Consider the following 20,695-nt stretch of genomic DNA (forward strand, 5'->3'; position numbering starts at 1 on the left):
AGAAAGACACTCTAGAATAAGACTGCCGTAAACTTCCAATATAAGAGGTGGCAGATCAATGCTATGGCATTAATAGCCAACATACATCAAAAGAAAAAAAGAATTAGTCTCATCAGCTGCAGGCTCTAGACTAAACAATTGTAATTAACCACAGGTGATTCACAGACACTGGAGAGCAGAGGAAGATTAGATGAAAAGGGGTATTTAATGAGGCATGTAATGCTTTGACAAAGAACTACTGCCAACCACGTATGATGCTTTTCTACAGTGCCAGGCAGAAGCTAGTCTTCCTTTCAAGCAATTGAGAGTGTAAACTATTCACACATATCACAAGAGAGTACTGTGCATGCCATGAAATCACAGTAGCCCTTTGGTGACAAGTGCTCAGCACTTTATCGATCAAATATAAGAAATGAAAAAGAAATATAAGGCAACAGCTGACAATGAACAAATGAATGAACATGCTGTAACACGAGAAAGAAGTTCAAACTAGTACAGGAAGACTCAGCCATGGAATTTGGTTAACTTAGCTGGTGAAAGTGGAAAGAACAAGAGGGTGCTTTAGAAAGTGTTCTTGGTCACACAGGCTGAGCTGAGCCCCAGGTCTTATCACCACATTAGACTGGATCAAACAACTAGAAGGAAGGATGTTCTTAAAAGCAGGATCATAACTGTTTACTGTTCTCAGAACTGCTTTAAAGAGGTATCACACTCTGACAAGCATATGGGGATATATAAGAAAGAGTGAGTCAGTACTAGTTAGCAATTGTATCCATGCTTCTGGCCTATATATTAAAAAATACAGTCAGACCTTTTAAAGCTGGATAATTGGGAATGGGATAGAGTGCTCTCATCACCCGTCTTTGGTTCAAATTTAAATTGAGTTCAGGCTTTTGTTTCAAAACAAGTCACCTGATTTGTGACATTCTGTGTGAAACACAGTGGTGACAGTATTCAGTCCCTCTTAACACAGGCTAGTCTCCCATCAAATCAGCCCAACAACCATCACCTTTACCAACTATTCTGAAAGCACAATAGAAGGATCAACAGTTCTTTTTCAGAACATTGCAGTGCTGGAGAGAATATATCCATTTACAAGAGGAAGGAAACCTAAATTACATATAAACAATCTGAATAAATCATCAAACACAGGGCACTTTATCTGACTCCACTGTAATGCTGAAGAGCCATACCCAAAAAGGTAAAGTGGCAGTGGGGACATTAGATGCATCACCCTGCTTCTAAGAATCATCCTGATTTCTTTTAATAAGCTCCCACTACAGATCTTCTCACTACCAAAATCCTGCATAAAGCAATTATACATTTCACTGTGCACATAAAAAGTTCATGTGAATTTTTATTGTCTCCATCTTTTTGCAACATCCTAGAAGGACAACAGTACTCTCAATTATGCACAACTGTTTTCTTGCTCACATTCATATTCCTAGCATAAAAGTCCATTTAAAAAGCAGACAGAAAAACATCAGCACATTCATACACGTAGAACATGACTCTACGGGATTATAAATTTAAGACTTCTGATAAGTTTCATAAAATGACTCATTCCTTAGCTTTCGAAAAAAAGATCCATAACCACCATGTATTTTAAGACAGTCTTTTATACAGAGAAATAAAGATGTCTACTGTATCCTAGATGTGTACAAAGTCAAGCAGTTCATTTTTAACCAAGGACCTAATTTTAAAATTCAAGCACTCCTGAAAAGACACATATAATCATATTTCATTTGAAACAGGCTTCTTTAGTTTAGCTTAATGCTCCTTTTATTTGCTTTAAGCTAAAACAAGCTTGCTTCAACTGAAATAGCAGAAAACACACCAAGATATTTAGCATTTTTTTCATTAAAATGTTTTACACTCTTACTGTGACTTTAACCTCTGCAAACTTTGCCACACATCTTGGTAGCATCAGAAATACAGCTCAGAACTTCCTGCTTCAAATTGCCCCTTGAGCTGAAGACATCTCCATGTGCCGTTCAGAGCAGGAAGGTGGCTACACAGCACAGAGGGCCATGTGACACAGCCTGCCTCAGGTCACACTGCCTATTCAGACAAAGGGTCTAGACCTTGTCTACTTGTCAGAACATACTTATTGAAGACAACTTTCTCTTTGTAATCATTGCTTTTTTGTCCATCAAATCAGCTACAACTTTGGTTTTGGATCTGATCTCAGAGCTACGGATCCAAGAACTGGGGTACTCATGCTTGCCCATTTTCAATGCTTCACATGCTACCACCTGACATATGCCAAGCTGCTTGTTGCAGAGGGACATTATGCCCTTGCTCATGAGAAAACACCAACCAGATGCTGCACCCACCTTCAAAATCAGACTCCGGTGTTCCTCAGACTGACTGAAGTTTGTGCCCATTTCAAAGGTACTCATCGTTCCATCCTCACACAGGCTCATCCAGGTCTGATATTCTTCACGCTCTGGTAGCCTATCCCAGAATGTCTTGAACACTTCCCAGACCGTTTCCTGACACACTGAAGGCACAAGAAAGGTCCGGTGTTAGTACAACAGGAGTACTTCCATGGATGGCATGGGTGGCCAGGAGAGTACTGTCCAAATGTTGTACAATTTTCAGTACATTAATACAGAGAATACGATGACTATACATCTACATGTAAATTAGTAAGGCATTGAAGGGACTGACAATTAAGATCTGCTGGATCTTCCACACTCACACTACTTCCCACCCTGATATATATATATATATATTTTTTTATTTTTTTTTTTTTTTTACTGAATTAATTACTTCATTAATGAGAAAAAGAAGAGCACAAGAGAGAGCACACTTGTCTCCTAACAATCATCAAGAACAACAGTATTTTCATCGAGTAAAACTGCTCTTGATCAATAGGTCAAATTTTTCGGAAATTTAGAAAACCAAAGTAGTATGGCAAAAGTCCTCATAGAAATTAGAGCTGGAGATTAATTTGTAGCAATTATAGTTGCACTGACCAAAGTTTTAGAGGCTCAGTCAGTAACAATTTCTTTGGATTCACCTTTACATAGAACTTAAAATAGGTTTCAGAAATTATAATTGCATTAATAATTTGAAAAACAACAAAAGATGATGACACAACAACATAATAAGCTAAGAAACATGACAACCTCTAACCCTACTGTATATATGCAATGAGAAAGAACTGGACATCTGACTGAACAGACAGTCTGTGAATTAAAGGTATAATTATCTTGTTCTATGCAAGCTGCTTTAACCTCCCTATCATCCACAAATTGGAGCAGTTGGTCACATAATGGTCAAGCAAGAGCCTCTCTGTGACCAAGGATAACTGGAAGAGAAGAAGATTTGTAGGATTTTCCCTGCATCCTGAAAGAGAACAACGTTAACAGAACAACTCTAAAAATCACTTGTAGCAGATGCCAGCCTGGAATAGTAGCAGACAAACCTGCTTTTTGGCCTTAATCGGATTTCACTACTTACACATACACAGTTCAGCAGAGGAATGCTTTGCATTCAGGGAAAGTCCTGACATCATAAGCAAGATCCTAGAGGAGACTAAGCATGAATCTGGCTTTGGAAAGTAATTTTCTTCAGTCACCTTAAAAATATGCCCCAGGCTGCCAAAACCAGTTCCTTAGCCATTGCTATTTCTTCTTGGTACTCTGTATTCTGAACTCCAAAATCAATTAAGTGTACTTGTGTAAAACTTAACACATGGATCACATATGGAAACATCCCTTCATCCAACCAAGGGGTTGACATTTTAATTAAATGCAAAGGGTTTATAAATAACTTCCTAAAGGAACGGTTTCACATGCAGTATTATCCTTAGAGCTTAGCTAAATCTCACATGCTAGGTGGCACCACACAGACAAAGCTCTTTTCCCCATCCCAAACTTCTGCTTGTCAGAGCAGTTGAGAACAGATACACAGATATCTCTCATTTCCATGCCACATTCCTGAAAGCTTTCCTATATGTAGATTAACCTTGCAGTTCATCTGATATGTATGAATGGAGAAACCTGCAGTCTTCAAACTCTGCCTTATTAACTGTTGGTATTATATTACTGCTCCAGCATCCCTTTGGCTTCCAGGCAGCTGACTTTATTAGAGTATTAGAGATGCCTCCAATCAGTTTTGCTTAGGCATCTTCATTAATCAGAAATAAACATTCACATTTCCAAAGATCTATGCACATTTCCCCTCCAGTTCTGCTTGCTTCCTTAGCAACTGGGGAAGCAAACTCTTCAGGCAGTGACCACACTTCCTCATGACCTCTGCACAAACCGCAGCCAATGAAGCCATAATCCTGCTCTGGGATTTCTGGATCCCTGCTGGACTGCTAATAAGCTTCCTGAAGCAGAATGACATCTGTAGTGTCCTCTCCACCATCCCACTCCTAAAGCTGGGCATCCAGGAAAAGCCCAAAATCTAGTTTCAAATCGAGAAGGAATACTGCTGACTCTCACTTCTTTTGGCATTTTTTGCATCCTTCATTCTGACTAAGAGATCTTTTACTCCAGTGTGACACTGTACAGCAACAATTCTGCAATGAGATTACTCCCCGTGCCTGGGATAAGTCTTCAGCAGGCTATCAGTAAGAGCTGAAGCTATGGCAATTGCTTGCAAATACACTGCGGTGGCACTGTCTAATCCTACAGTTTTCAAATGGCAACAGGCAAAGTATTGGCTTTCCAGTTACAAGTAATAATTGGCAGTAATAAAGACAATTTTCTGTAATGCTCTTAAATAAGTTTAATCTCTTTTTTAAAATAAATGTGATGAGACAGTGTCTTGTCTGAACACAAGATGCAGCTGTATGAACAGTTGTCCCAATCAGCTCCCAATAGATTTAAGGATTTGTTGTGTGTCATTTCATTTGGAATTAGACACCCCACCGAATTTCAGTCCCAAAGGCTTTGTGCCATCTGTGGGCTCCAAGCCCATTAATCAGACCTAAGCTGTCAGAACAAGGTCATATTTTCTGTAGGAGAAAAGGCGATGTGGATAAGGAGTAACATCCAATCCTCTCTAGCCTGTGTCCTACCTAGCCATTTCCACTTTGGTGAGCAGTACCAAGTTGCACAACATGGAACAAATTGCTTCCATACTCAGAAAAAAAAGGCTGGTTCATTGCTTCCTTCTGAGTAGTCTGAGAGTTTGTTAGTTCTGATGTGGAGAGGGAGATTAAAAGCTGTAGGCAAACATGTACTATGACTATCATTTAAACACTTGTTTGCCTTGCCAAGGAAACAGCATCCTCAGCCTCAGTGACCTGCTTGCTACACACAGTAACCCCACAGCCTTATTGACACACAGTTCATCTTGCCATTGCCCTGTTTATTCCAACTGGCCAGTTTGTAAAACAGGTGATTGCTTTGCAGGATAACAAATCCAGGCAGTAAGGGCTCAACCCAAGAACCATCCCCAAGCATGCTTACCCATATGGTGTTCAAGAAGCACCATAGTCTGGCTAAAAAAGGGAAAAATTTTGTTTCAGTCTTTCTCATACAACTTTCCATGTTTCATAGTTAGATGAGAGTTGCCCCTCCAAGCACATAAAAAGAACAGTGTCATTTCTTCATTGTGGTTCAAGTCACGCTCATGTAAAGAAAGAGACAAGCAGGATTCTATCTCCCATCTCTCCTTCAGGTATGTCAAACACAGAGCCAGTTCTTCACAGCTTCATTGACACGGCCACCCAGGGAACTGAGGAGACACCACCCTTACTCACAGTGCATTCAAGTTCCATAATAAATGTGATAAAGCTTATTTTAATTTGAAGGTGGACCCCACCCCTGTGGCAGGTTTTCAACTATCTGCTGGCCAGGGAGGTTTTTCAGAGTTTCTTCTCAACAAATTCTCAGGAAGTCCTATGTAAGAAAAACCTGTTTTTCATAACTAGAGTATAAGCACTCAAAAACGCTGAGTCAATAGCAGGGGGGAGAAGAGGACCCCCAAAGAGCTTCACCAGTAAGCTTTTTGACTTGCAATGTAACTTTGAATCTTAAATACAAAATGTTTATAGTAGATAGGGAATGGGAAAGAACTGCAGCATCAAAGCTTACAATAAAATGACAGGAGCCAAACAGTTCAAAGTTATGACTGGAGCTGCTTGCATAACACGGTATGCTCTGTTAACATACTCCAACTATTAAGTAAAATAAACCTGCTGTACAGGCTTTGAGTTATGATCTTCCCAGAAATTAGGTTTCTAAGACCAGCTGCAAAACCCTTAAAAACCAGCCAAGCAGCCAGCACTGCCAGGATCAGGAAGGAACAGTTGAGCAGGCCCAGCGGTGCTGCCACACGATGCCATCTGAGTGGCAGGTCAGCCCTTAGGGCACGTGAGCAGAGGCTGTCTTCAGGGCTAGATCTCATGCCAAACTTTCACTAGCCTACTACAGAGGTAGCCACAGGCACAGATATATGGGACAGCATTAGCAACACCAGGCCCTGGAGGAGACAGGATTTGCAATTACGCCTCTAATCCCTGGCAAACAATACTGATTAAAAGCATCATAAAATCGAGATCAATCTTTTAAGGCAGTGAGCTAAGAGCCTTGAAGCTACACGTGGGTGGGAAGGTAAGCTCCTCTAGAAAATTACTTCCTTCATCCCTGCAGTAATAAATAACTTGTATGTTAATGTTAACTGATCTCTCAGCTACTTTGCAATTTTCCTGTAAAGAATTCAACTGTTCAAAAAAAAAAAATTAAAAAATCAAGGCTTATGACGTAAAGAGAGGCTCCCTCTTATAGAGATGTGATCATTACAGCTGTCTACAGGAAAGTAAGTAGGTGGGCAGAAGACATGTAACTGACTGACATGATAAACCAGAATTCAAACCAAGAATGCAAACCAGATGGCTTGTTTTTCAGTTTTTCCCCAAAATACATTTTGCATGTGCTCCATCCTGAAATGCCTCAGAAATTACTAGTTCCTTAATTCATTGCTGAGATCATCATAAAGGCAAGAGAGGAGGTAAGAAAAAACTGCAAGATCAGTATGTTTGGCCCACACCTTTGTGCAAACTTCCACTTCAACAAAGTATTGTAGGCAAGGTCTTAACTTTTAAAGGCCATAACAGATTTCACAGGCTGCCTCAGAAAGCCAGAAATGTAGGAAGACCACATGAACCCCAGCATACCTACTCTGGAAGCCAAAAACTCCAAGTCTGGGAAGCTAATCTGCTTCACATGCAGTGTTTACTCTCAAGTAATACTCACAAATAATAGAGCATATCCTAAACACTTCAGATAAATTGTGTTTCAGCCCAAAAAATTCCACATAAGCAGGAACAGGCTTTTTTCAGTCCTGTAAGACTCCAGGAAGGGGTGAAGCTTCCTTTCCTAAAGACTTCATCACTGTCTTTGAAACCTCCAGCTAAAATCTGTGATGAGATTCTCTCTCTCTCTGTCCCTAGAATTCTGTATGGCTACCTCTCCTGCACCTGGGTAGGATACGGCACCTCTGTGGCTCCAGCTTTACCATTCAGGATGCATTTATCTCTCAAATGAGAGACAATCAGCCTATAGCACTCAGTCAGTGCTCAGGGACTTCTGAAGCTAACAGAAGGAGCACCACATGACAGCACTGGGCACCTAGCAGGGGGTAGGGTGGCATTCTGGCCATTTGTGTAAGTGGGCAGTGCTGGAGTTTAATCCCAGTTAAATCCCATTAGTGCTTCTTAAGAGTTGAATCATGTACTGTGGCTAGGAGCACTGAATCAGGCTGAACAGTCTATTTTGAGGCAACATGAGGCCAACTCCTCCTCTTTACCAATTTCTGTGCTACTGAATGTCTTCATTGCAGTGGGTTTTGATAACAACTACAGTGACAGAGAGATTGACAGACACCTCTGAAGAAATCTTTCCTGGAAATACTTCATTAGCTAAACAAATTAATATACACACATGCATAAATCAGCACTTGAGAAGTCTGTCTTCTAGACTGCAGATGTAGAGAAACAAGTACCAAAATACCCACATTTTTGTTGCTGCTTCTGACTACTACAGTAATGATATCAACCAGGGAAAAATCATGCCTGTTACTTGGACTTTCAGATGCTGAAGAGTGCTCCTGCTGTTTTAGAAAGTACTGAATTTTTCCCAGATCCCTTTATTTTGCCACTTTTTGACATTGTTAAAGATTTAATTATCTGTTTATTATATCTCTTTCTTGTTTATGTTTTCAAGGCTAAAAAAATCAAGATCTTGTAGTCTGACTTAAAAAAACAAAACAAAACACAAAAAACCCACAAAACTATATACTGTGAAGTCCACAGCTAGGTGACATAAGCATTTGCTTGCAGCCTATGATGGAAATGTGCATCAGTCAGTCTCTGACACTAATAGAGGCATTAGCCAGACACCAAAATTAAATAAAGCTTGAAGCTACAGTTGGATATCTATATTCCCACTTGTTTCCTTCTAAAGTTGATATAGATAGAACAAGTGTAAACCAGATAATCACATACAAACCTTTTCTAACAAGCACTTATATCAAAACAGCAATCAGTCTTTCCTTCCATGATAGTGGCAGTGTTTTTTGTTGGGAATAAACTGACAAAAGAATAGATTGCATTGAAACCATCCTTTTCAGAGAAAGTCTGGGATATTAACATCATTTCTTACTTCAACAGGTACAGAAGAAAAAGAAGATTCTAAAAACGCTGACTGATACTAAAAATCAACACATTCTGGGCACACTCACATTTATTCCCTTCTAGGGGCAGTTATTTTTCTAATTGCTGATGTAGCTGGACTCTGAGTGCCAAACAGTGACCACGCCCTTTCCTAGGACAACTTTGTTGAAAATGGCAGAGACAAGAAAGTCCATCTCCCTCTATTACTGCACTGATTCAGTTAGCTAGTAAAAGCATGCTTTCAATGAAAAGCTGGTATATAATTCAATAACACTCAACAGACAGCTTTACTGTGAATGAAAGCAACAGTATCATCAACTCTCACCTCAGGTACATTTACTCAAGATGTGACTAACTAGACATCACCAGATACCTGTGATGCAGCAGACTGCTGCTAACAGAGGGAAGATGACAACTTACTTGAACCAGACCTTGCTCGACTTGCTGCTAATTAAAGTCACCTCTGCTTCTTGCAGAGAACTTTTTCAAAAGTTTTAAGCTCAAAGTGCTAAGGGTGGTCATAGCATATTTGCTCAAGAAATTCTTGTGGATTGTGGAACCCATCAATCCAACAGGGAAGCAACTGGACTAGGTAGGTTTTTTATTCATCCTAGGACCATTAAGCTCTAAATAAGGTTTTACAACCTAGTTTACAGATTTTTCCTCTTTATTATCACTCACACTTTCGCTTACTTATATTTCACTTACATCCACCTATCCCAGATAAATGAGCCATGACTGCAGTTAAAGCACATGGTATGGATTCATTTTCAGTAAAACAAAGAACAGCTGAGTGCTACTAGGTTGACATCAGTAAGAAGTTTGCGAAGCCTTTCAGACTGTCTGTGTGACAATCAATGTCAATATCCCTCACAAGGTGCGCATAACTCATACTTGAATGAGATGCTGATCCCATGTAACTCCTCCTTGTTCTCCAAACACACTCTTTATGTTTACTTTTACACTCAGCAACTTCCGGTTTTAATTATTTTTCACTGCTATAACTAAATACACTGAGTTACCAGTGGAATTGTCTTCTATAGTCTATCAAAAAAGTCTCCCTACACATGTCTCTGAAGACCTTTCCTTCTCCTTTAAGTGACAGCAGCTCTTTCCTATTTCACCAATTACATGCAAACATGTTAACACACTATGAATTGTTTCAATGCTACAATACAGACACACAAATACCAGAAAGTGCTTCATGACCTGGATGCCCCATGCCAATGTTGTCAGACAGAAGGGTTTAAAATACTTCACGTTGCTGTAATATTTCATCACATGAAAGGCACCGTTACCAGGAATATTTCGGCTTTTCAAAGAAAGCTCTGTCACACCAACTTCTGCATCTTAAAAGAAAGGCTTTGTCTCTATCATGCTATAGCCTGATACACAGAGATTAGCCTTCTATGACAAGAGACTATGCTTTGCACAACCACACAGTCAAAAGTCACATGGCTGAGACACTAATGTCTCAGACTTGAGTCTCTTCTGAAAGATCCCTCAGTGAATTCTGCTAGCACCTGAAGAATACTAAATAAAAACAAGCTCTCCCATTTAGGTCACCTGTCCATAACACCTATCTTTTTTTAGCATTTAAATTGTTCTATGAGAAAGGATGTGTAATATTAAATACTCTCTTTTCAGGGACTAAGAGTTTCTATGATATATTAGTGGAACAAGAAGATGGGTTGTTTTTTTTCTCAGAACAACTCTCATAAGGTAGATATCACAGAAAATAAAGTTTCTTGGGTAATATGTGATTCCTATGGCCTAGTATTCACTGCATTTAAAAGATTTATCTATTATTTTATAAATACGTATTCTCTATCAATTACCAATGAGATGTAAATTCACTTACCTCTGAGCCTGAAATATTTCAGATGGTTGGCAATAGCCTGCTCAACAGATTCATCAGGGCAAATCTTAACTCCACTGGGAAACAGAATGGACCGCTTCCTTCGTATCAGCAAATGCTTGCTGACCCGTTCAGCCTCCACAATGCTGTCAAGTTTTATCAACTCAGGAGCCAGAGGAGGGGTTGCCAACTGCCAGCCACTGAGCTGAGGTGTTGGTGAACCAACTTGAGCCTGTTGTCCTTCTGCAGCTGAATAACCTTCTGCTGTAAAATTAAAATCACACATACATTTATCAGATGAGATAGTGATGCAATCATATATATCTTAATGCCATTGTTCTGGTCTCTGAAGGACATAACTGCACTTTTTTTCTATCAACAAAACCTGTCTGTATGACTGTACTATTAAACACCCTTAAGCTCTTTACAGTATCCCATTCAATAATAACAGAAGTTAAAGCCCTAACCCTTTGAACGCTAATGTTTTGTTTGTGTTTAACTTCACTACTGTGATTTTGGTTTAAGTCAACGGGACTGTATATATGAATCACAGTTACTTAGAGGGTTTCAAGGCCAGGAATGAAATAAGTGATTAATTAACAAGTCTCCTTATTCCATACTTTCCATCAAGAACAAACATTTAAATCCCTTGCATCAAGAACACTGCTTGAATTGACAGCTAGCAAGCACACATTTTATCACCCTACCTAACTGGAGTGGGGAATAAAAGGGAGAAAAAAAGGGCTGATCAGCTTTAGCTTTTTAAAACTCCTTCTATGTTAGTTGTTCCACATCACTCCAGGGCGATGCAGAGTGATCAGTAGTCAGCTGATCTGAAACTAGATAATTCAACTTTCTTCTTTCACTTTTTCCAAAATAAACATGACTGAAGAAGAATCAAAATTAATAATTTATTAGAGAAAGAACAGTAATAAGTGTATGGCATTTCTCATCCCACAGTTTATGAGCTTATTTTGCAGCTTCAAAGTCAATAGCACCTTTGACTGCAATGACTGAAAGATGACTAACATGGTTATTCTGATGCTGTATTAATAGTCAGGTCTAGTGCACAAGATCACCACCAGATGGTACATCAGAGGGAGAAGGGAACATCAAAAAAGGTTGCTAAGGCAAAAGTCTAGTCTTACCCAAACTGACACATCTTCGGTGTGCATAACCAGAAGACAGAACCTCATTTTTTGAGATAAATACAAAATTATTAACAAAAAAAGCACCAAGTAAAACATCTATCAGAAATTAACATCTCTTGAAGTTGGAAAAACCTGTCTCCCATAGCTACATTCTACACTCAGAACAGCACATTTACAGTAAAACCTCCCTGAAATCACCAAGCATTTTACACTGATATTGTGACACAGGTTTGACCAAACATCTCTCTGCATTGGTCCCCTCTGTTACAATTAAAGCAGAAAGGTGTTTGTATTTCTACACATTGCCATAGGGAAACTTTGAAAACAAGAATATGAGTAAGATTTCTACATTACCTGCAACTATTTGAAGAACTCCTTTAATCATTCCCAAAACCAGAAGGCAAAGAAACATTTTCCAAATGAAGTAAAACATACTTAGTTGTGTAATAAAAAAAACCACAACAAGCAAGGAAAAAAAAAAATCCCTTTTAGCAAAAGACCTGTTGTCTTTAACGCATCCTTGAACGAACCGTGAGCATTGCCCTTCTTGAAAATGTCTTGACGTCACATACAATTATCTTTAGAAAAAACATTAAGTACAAAAAGTCAACCAAGACATCCTGGGGAACGTTCTTTTCAAAGACAGTATTCCAATTCCATGAAGAAACAAGAAAAGGTGATGGAAGTAAACTCCTTGGAGCTAGCAGATGGACTGAGACAATTTTTTAATTTTAATCTGGCCAGCTAAGCTCTTTACCAGAGCTTGTCATACCATTAACAGACAGTCCAAACAAGGACAGCACCTTTCACATTCAATTAACCACGTTTTTCCATTGGCTCTTCGATTTCTATCCTTTTAAAAAACCATGCTGACCACAAAACATCAGAGGGAGCACACCAGCCTCCAGTGTAAGGTCTCCATGTGTTTTGTCTTCTGCTAGTACAAATATATGTATCTAAAAATGCACAGACTTGCTTGAACACCAATGCATATGTCGATAACACTGAAGCAGTCTTTCTGTAGGATTGTTTCTTCTGGTGGCAGAGCTAGTGCAGCCCAGCTGCCCAAGTCTGTGCTAAAGGAGAAAATCTTGCGCTGCTATACCACTGTCACCCACATCCGGGAAGAGGTTGCTTCCCCCAGAGATAAGGCCAGGGCAAGCTGTGATTCATTCATCTCTGTTCAGGTATTATCCGATATGAGCGGCACAGATACCTGAAGAGATGATCAGCTAAGAAGAACCTCAGAAAGTGCAGGAAAGCAGCAGCAGTCTCAGATTCCCTCCTGTCCAGGATCAGCTCACTGTGGAAACGTGTACGGAAGTAGTCCTGCAATGGCAGACGGCATTCTGATGGCTAGAAAAACCTCATCAGGGCTGTACCCTGGGTGGTGTTAACTCAAGATTTGCTGGTTACTGCATTCAGAACAATCTGAGCAAACCGCTGGTTTGTCTGAAGTGACTATTTTTGGTAGTGGTTTTGTGTAAACATTTCAAAGCTGGATTTGCAAAGCTTCCCAGATGAGAGTCAGAGCATTTACACAGAGCTCCTTAGGTATTCAGTGCTGACTCCTCTCTTTCAGCTGCTCTGCTGAACTCTAACAATTCAGGTAACACCAATAATTCCTGATACTACACAGAGGACACTCACAGGAATAAAATAAAACCACCTTTGATTTTAACCTCTGTCTTCTAACATCTAACAGACTTGAATAGATATTTTTCAAAACAACAACATATTTTCCTTTATTTTTCCACAAAACTACTAAATTACACTTTAGGTTAAACCACTGAGCTGCTCTAACACCACCAAACAGTTTTTATTAAAAACAGACACTTTGGGTCTGTCAAACCAGCACTGTTCACCTAGGCTGGCTCTGTCAAGCTGACTACAATACTGGCAGAAGCACCAAATGCAGTACACCACACTGAAGCTATAAATTCAAGTCCTGATGACAATGAAGCACAGGAACAACCTTGCACTGGTGCTAATAAATTGTTTGGAAGTCTCAACATCTATAGGTAGACAGAGCAATATTTCAGGGTAGTTTGGGTACCTTTATTACAATGTGGATTCAACAACACAGACCAGCTTCTTTTTTTTTAATCCTCTGCAGAAACTGGTGCTTTCAATGCCATGAATGTTTTTGCTTGCATGATCCTGTAAAAATGCAACTGAATCAAGATTAGAAACAGTACCTCAAGAATGCATGACAACTAATCCTTTTAGGGAAAATTCTCAGAATACACATGCTTCAGTAAGAGTATGAAATACAAAAAAGAGTTTTCCTGGAGAGTCTTCAGATTCAGGGCGTTGCTGCTTTTTTCATCAGCAAAGTACTCAAAGGCACTCAGAATGTGAATAGTACAAAAACTCCCTGCTTTATATCTCTGTCAAAATTTGTTTTCTACGATATGACTATGTCAACTTCTGTGTGATAAAATATTTTTAAAACTTAAATTCAGTTTTATTAGGATTAGTTCAAGTTACCAATTTAAAACTCAACACTAATTTCAGCACTGAAATTTAGATTTGCAATAGATGAAAATCTCTTACACTTATGATAGAAAAATGCATAATTAAAGGCACAATCATAATTTAAATTTTCTTAAAACAAGCAAAATAACTCTTGCAAAAGTTTTCCAAAATAACCTTGGAAAATCCTCCCTTGATTTGACTAAAGCCTTTACAGTAATACTTTTCATCAGAAGATGCATGATTCTTCATTTCCAGCAGCCAAATTTTATCCGTTCAAAAGCACTTAGGAAAATTATATTCTTGCTGGGGGAAATGTAACACACTAAGGTCACATCAGCACCTCCAAAAGGAGAAAGACAATTTTCTGACAATTTGTATTTCTGAAAAGAAGGGACATGCACCTCCCTATAGCAGATGTGATTAAGCTGAATTATAGGTCTCTACCTGGTAACGGTCACTGAAATTCTGCTACAGTGCACATACTCTTTTAAATAATGTCATGGTTTTCAAATGTAATTTAGTCAAATGTAATGTATTTTAAAAGCTAAATCCACTCATCTGTAACTCAATAATGCAGAATAAAGGTATACCTTATGAAAATGCCTCTAATGAAGAGCCATATGATGGCAGACACTCCCTATCTCCAAGCTCACAGGGCTTAACATCCAAGATTATAAATTGTCTCCCGTGACTGGACTACAGCAATTGACTTTATAGCATTTGACAGGACTAAAAAAAATTAATTCCCAATCAGTTTAGCTAGGAAAATTAGGTTAGACATGACCTTCTCACTTGTTCAGTTTTGGTGGTTGTTGTGTCCAAGCACTGTGCCATTACCACTTTTTGCTTGTGCTCCTGAAATGTTCTCTGGGGAACTGTCTCCCAAGAATAAGCCAGGTCTGGGGCCATTTAGCCTTCCAGCTGAACAAATTATAGAATCATAGAACTATTCAGGTTGGAAAAGACCCTTGGGATCACCAAGTCCAACCATCATCCCTACTCTACAAAGTTCTCCCCTAAACCATATCCACCAACACCACAGCCAAACAACCCTTAAACATATCCAGGGATGCTGACTCAACCACCTCCCTGGGCAGTCTATTCCAGTGTCTAACCACTCTTTCTGTGAAAAAAAAATTCCTAATGTCCAGTCTAAACCTGCCCTATTGCAGCTTGAAGGCATTCCCTCTTGTTCTGTCACTAACTACCTGTGAAAAGAGACCAACACCAACCTCTCTACAATGACCTTTCAGGTAGTTGTAGAGACTGAATAGGTCTCCCCTCAGTCTCCTCTTTCTCAAACTAAACATTCCCAGCTCCTTCAAGCATTCTTCGTAAGATTTTTTCTCTAGGCCCTTCACCAGCTTCATTGCCCTCCTCTGAACTCGCTCCAGCACCTCGAGATCTCTCTTGAAATGAGGTGCCCAAAACTGGACGCAGCACTCCAGGTGTGGCCTCACAAGTGCTGAGTACAGGGGCACAACCACCTCTCTACTTCTGCTGATCACACTATTTCTAATACAAGCCAGGATGCCATTGGCTTTCTTGGCCACCTGGGCACACTGCTGGCTCATAATCAGCCGCTTGTCAATGAGAACCCCCAGGTCCTTTTCTGCCAGACGCTTCCCAGCCACACTTCCCCAAGCCTGGAGCGTTGCCTGGGGTTGTTGTGGCCCAAGTGCAGGACCCAGCACTTGGCCTTGTTGAAGCCCACACCATTAACATTAGCCCAATGATCTGATCTATTCAAGTCTCTCTGTAATCCAACCATAGCCTGTTGTTCTGCCACCTCTTCCATCACATAGTATTGCAAAGTATTTGGAGCAGACAAATCAGCAAGTGAGGTCAACCAGATTAATCTGACACTTCATTATCTAGTCTGTCCTTGTAATGTAAGCATATTCTCAGCATTCCCCCTTTACTGAACTGTGGATCAGTAAAGTGTCTCTTACCTTGCTCAATAGTCCAAGATGATGCCGATGCCTGTGCTTCACCTTTGAACAGCATTTTCAGCTTCTGTTTAGTTGGACTGAATTACTCCTATTGGTCTTGACTTTGACCATTAATGGAAACATTTTCAACCCTGAGAACTTTCAAGTGTCATTCTACAACTCCTGCTTCTCCATCTAGAAATCAGGGTCTTTTTTTGGAGGGACAGCTAGAAGCAATACTCTGCTTCCCTGTCCTAATCAAGATAAAAGTGTTATTACTGTGGCTTTCAAGTCTTTATTATTTTGTAAGGTGTAGCACTTAGACAGAATCACATAATTGTCATGGTTGGAACGGACCTCTGAGATCACCTAAACCAACCATCAGCACAAAACCACAAAAAAACCCCTACAACCTCAGCCACTAAAGCATGCCCTGAAGTGCCACATCTACACGTTTCTTGAATACCTCCAAGGATGGTGACTCCACCACTCCCCTGGGCAGCCTGTTCCAGTTCCTGACCACTCCTTCAGGATATAAATTCTTCCTAATTTTCAGCCTAAACCTTCCCTGCTGCAACTTCAGGCCATTTCCTCTGATCTTGTCGTTATTTACTTGGGAGAAGAGGCCAACTCCCACCTCCCTACAACCTCCTTTCAAGTAGTTGTAAAAGGCAATGAGGCCTCCCCTCAGCCTCCTCTTCTCCAAACTAAACATCCCTAGTTCCCTCAGCCACTCCTCACAGGACTTGTTCTCAAGGCCCTTCACCAGCTTGGTAGCTCTCCTCTGGACAGCACCTCAATGTCCTTCCTGTAGTGAGGGGCCCAGAACTGAACACAGCACTCAAGGTGCAGCCTCAACAGTGTCAAGTGCAGGTGCAGAATCACTTCCCTACTCTTGCTGGCCACATTATTCCTGACACAGGCCAGGATGCTGTTGGACTTCTTGGCCACCTGGGCACACTGCTGGCTCATGTTCAGCCAGCTGTCAACCAGCACCCCCAGGTCCTTCTCTGCTGAGCAGCTTTCCAGCCACTCCTCCCCAGGCCTGTAGTGCTACTGAGTACTGTAAGCTCATTTCAAAGTCAAATTTTAGGAGGCAAGTCACAGAAAGGACAGATGGCCTGCAATTAATCTATACCTGCAATTCCAGAGGAAAAACACAGCAGTCCACATATACTTATAAAAAAAGCACACTTGCAGTTTCATTATTCACTTCTCCAGTTCTTAATATTTTTTTCCAGGAAGATTTACTTCCTACAAGTTACTTCTCCTTCCACCTTGTTTCTTGTCATGCTTGCCAGCAGTACCTTAAACAGATCTCTGGGACTCAGATTCCTCATGGAAGCCAGTTTCTGGTCCCATCTAGCCAGAATGTATCAGTTCTTTTTAAAGAAACTGATAGCTACATTTAACACTTTGAGTATAATAATTCATTGCCTTGAAACCAAAATGACACACTGTAGGGTGAAGAACCTTACAAGGACCGGTTCACTTGGAAGCATCATTGCCACTCCACCATTTCAGTTACACAAAGTCTAAATACAGGAAATGGAGATGCAGCAGATTTGTAGAAAGTTTCCTGAGCCAGCCTGGTGCCTTATCTATGCTAAAAAAATTGTCTTTGGGGAGTTCAAGCAACTAAAAAGGAAGCACGAAGGCACATGGAACGTACCCTTTTCCACAGACACTTCCTAGTATTCACCACGTATCGGCTATATGCAAATAGCTAGAACAGCATGGGTTGCAGCTGGGGAACCAGGCATTTCTCAGGCTAGTCATTCAGGCTGTCAAGACTGCCAAGCGTAACTACAGAAAACAACTGTGAGGCTCTTGAGTCAAGAAGCAGCCTTGTTTGCCACAAACAGCTGGGAACTAGCTGCTTGCCTTTATAAGGACTGGAGAACAAATGATCACGGTGATACAAATTTAGGTTAAGAGACACATACTGTGCATTTACCTTAAAAGCAGCAAGATGGCTTAATCTTACTGCCCACTAGCTACTTGTGGCAGCTGGGAAAAGAAAGGTAACAGTCACAATCAGCAACTTCTGGAGATAATTTTAATATCAAATGTGTTGGCATTCTCAGAGCACATATCTAACAAATCTACCAAGGCAATCATTTAATGTTATAAAACCAATTTAGAAAAGTTTATACATTACTTTTGCTTTTAAATATCTATAAACCAGTCAATCTAAAAAAAAAAACAAACACAAAAAAACCAAACTGGTTGTCATAAGGAAACACTGAAAATATGCATAAATTAAAAAAGCATAGAGAAAGGGCACACACTTCGGCATTTTATCTTCCATCTGTCTTACCATAAATATTATCCCTGTAAGTAATGCTGATGTTGTGATTTAGGTGATGAAAGCCACAAAGGAAAGACATGTGTGGGGAGTAGTGGCAAACTACAGAATTAAGTAGAAACAAAACCAAAAAACCACACAATAACTGCACTAGGCTGCTTACAGCTAGACAGAAGGTCACTCTGCTCAGCAAATTATTTTATTTTAAAATTGCCTATCTTCTCCAGAAAAAATGCTTCCTGGTTTGAGAAACAATGGTGGGGGACTTTTTTGGATGACTGTGCAGAACCTGAAGTAATAACTGGATTTTGCAAATGCTAGGTTTCAGAGTTGTCTTGAGGGAAGGGGGGCCCTGAGACTTCTGAAATGCCATAAAAATGTTCACATCTTTGGGTTGCCCTCAATGTTTATATTAACTCTGTAGCCTATTTCCAGCTTTAAGAGCTCTGGTTTTGTAGATATGCTTATGACACAGGTGCTTTTGATGGTTATCTGACACATGGTCCTTCTGAAGGGTGCAGTGATACTTAAGTTTACTTACAGTGAAGAAAGGAGAAAGCATCCTCTTAAAACAGTCAACCTTCTATCACATAGTAACTACATTAAAATGTGTATACATGTCGAAATGTTATTGAAGTTTTATGTGATCACTATTTGAAGAAAAACTAAATAAATACATATTAAGACAATAATAAACTTGTGCTAGTTCATCAAATCAAGTCTGAGTTCAAACACTCAGATATTCAGGCATCTTTACTCAGTTCTACTGAGCAATGTATAAATCCTGTTTGTCTTATATGTAAATTACATATCTTAGAGATATATTACGTATAACATCATTACCTTCTTGAACAAAAATGGCATTATTTTTTAGTAAAACACTTCAAACTTTTGAGGTTGTTGAGTCCCAACCTGCTTGCCTTTCTAATGCAATTGATGCCACAAGATTTGCAGTTATAACTCCCCAAAATAAGGCAAATACCATTAAGACGCTACATCCTATGTACATTGTATTAGTATGTATTAGCATGTTCACAGCAAGTTTTCTTCTAAAATCTGGTCAGCAAAAAATTCATAAAAAATACTTTTAAAAAACCCACCCTTAACTTCAAAAGATTTCAGTGGTCACTGTCTGTGAAATGTCCTCCAGTCACGGAAATCAATTTTTATGACGAAAATACGCACGAGGGAAAAAGTAATAAAAAAAAAATCAGAACTCAGCAGCCTCAAATATTAGCAGAATTTTCTGATGCATGCAGACTATTTCTGCATATAATCAGACACAAACAAAAAATACATCTCTAAAGAGAGTCAATCAGTTCCTTAAATTAAAACAATACATGGTATTCATTCTAGCTGTATGAGCTGCAAAGTCAAAAGAGACAGCATAGGGTCAAAAATCCTGTCTTCAGGTCTGACTCCTACATGATCATCCATGTTCACACAGAATTGTAAAGAACAGGCTCCAAAGGATGAAAATATTTTTACATGTTTGTGGCACATGTACGCAGCTTTCATATTCCAAATATAGAATCAATTAGCAATTCATGTGTATTAGCTTTAACTTACATATTTACATTTTTATCTACAACCTTCTCCTTTCCCCCCTCACAACTTTAGTCTATGACAACACAACTCAAATGAAAAAAAAAAAATCTTTAAATAAATACACATTGAACAAATAAAATACTTCTTGTAGTTCTTTTTTTTTTTCTTCCTTGCAAGGCAGAAAGAGCCAAGTGCTGTTAGTAGGCAGAGTTTCAGTTACTTTATACAGCAATGTTCTTTGTCAGGTCTGGTTTATTAGATTTATTAGCTGCTGCTGCCACTGTGCTGTTGAAAGTGCAGTTGCAAAATCAAGTCTCGAATTTCTTCTCTTTTGCTTCTGATCAGCTGACGAGGGAACCACTTCTCCAGATGCAGTGGCTGTTCAAAGTTAACTATGGGATTCTGGTAACAGAAAAAGGAATATTTACAGCATGAACTTCCTAAAGCAACCTTCAAAAATAATTTAAAGCCTTCCATTACTGCTGAGACCAAGGAAGCAGAAACAAGTTTCTATGAGACAGTGAAAGGCTTCTAAGTCAAACCCCAGTTCCTCCACAGTAATCACATAAATACATGCCCTTACCACTACCTACTCACGGTAAACACCAAACAGGTCATAATTACTTCTCTTAAAGATATGTAAGTAGAAGTATATATTCAAGGCATATTCCATGTATTATGATACAATTTGACATACTTGATATCTAACACAGGGGAGATGCACTTTGGTCACAAACCACACATGGACACTGACACCATAGGGAAGGATCAAGCACACAGCAGTTA

General features: G+C 39.6%; 2 protein-coding genes across 7 annotated transcripts in view; both read right to left on the reverse strand.

Moving 5' to 3' along the window:
* IMPG2 (interphotoreceptor matrix proteoglycan 2) overlaps nucleotides 1-12,077 on the reverse strand; it is a 55,345-nt gene extending 43,268 nt beyond the window's left edge. The window contains exons 1-3 of the mRNA XM_051622189.1: nucleotides 11,999-12,077; nucleotides 10,497-10,742; nucleotides 2,337-2,503 (exon numbers count right to left, since the gene is read on the reverse strand). Of these exons, the coding sequence (XP_051478149.1) occupies nucleotides 2,337-2,503; nucleotides 10,497-10,742; nucleotides 11,999-12,077 (492 nt within the window). The remainder of the gene's footprint in view (nucleotides 1-2,336; nucleotides 2,504-10,496; nucleotides 10,743-11,998) is intronic.
* Nucleotides 12,078-18,098: 6,021 nt separating this feature from the next.
* The window catches only part of SENP7 (SUMO specific peptidase 7), a 47,440-nt gene continuing 44,843 nt past the window's right edge, over nucleotides 18,099-20,695 (reverse strand). For all 6 annotated transcript variants that reach the window (XM_051622225.1, XM_051622242.1, XM_051622219.1 and 3 more), the window contains one exon: nucleotides 18,099-20,311. In XM_051622225.1, the coding sequence (XP_051478185.1) occupies nucleotides 20,174-20,311 (138 nt within the window). In that variant the 3' untranslated portion in view covers nucleotides 18,099-20,173. The remainder of the gene's footprint in view (nucleotides 20,312-20,695) is intronic.

Source organism: Apus apus, chromosome 1, assembly GCF_020740795.1.
Source record: "Apus apus isolate bApuApu2 chromosome 1, bApuApu2.pri.cur, whole genome shotgun sequence".
Classification (NCBI taxonomy): domain Eukaryota; kingdom Metazoa; phylum Chordata; class Aves; order Apodiformes; family Apodidae; genus Apus; species Apus apus.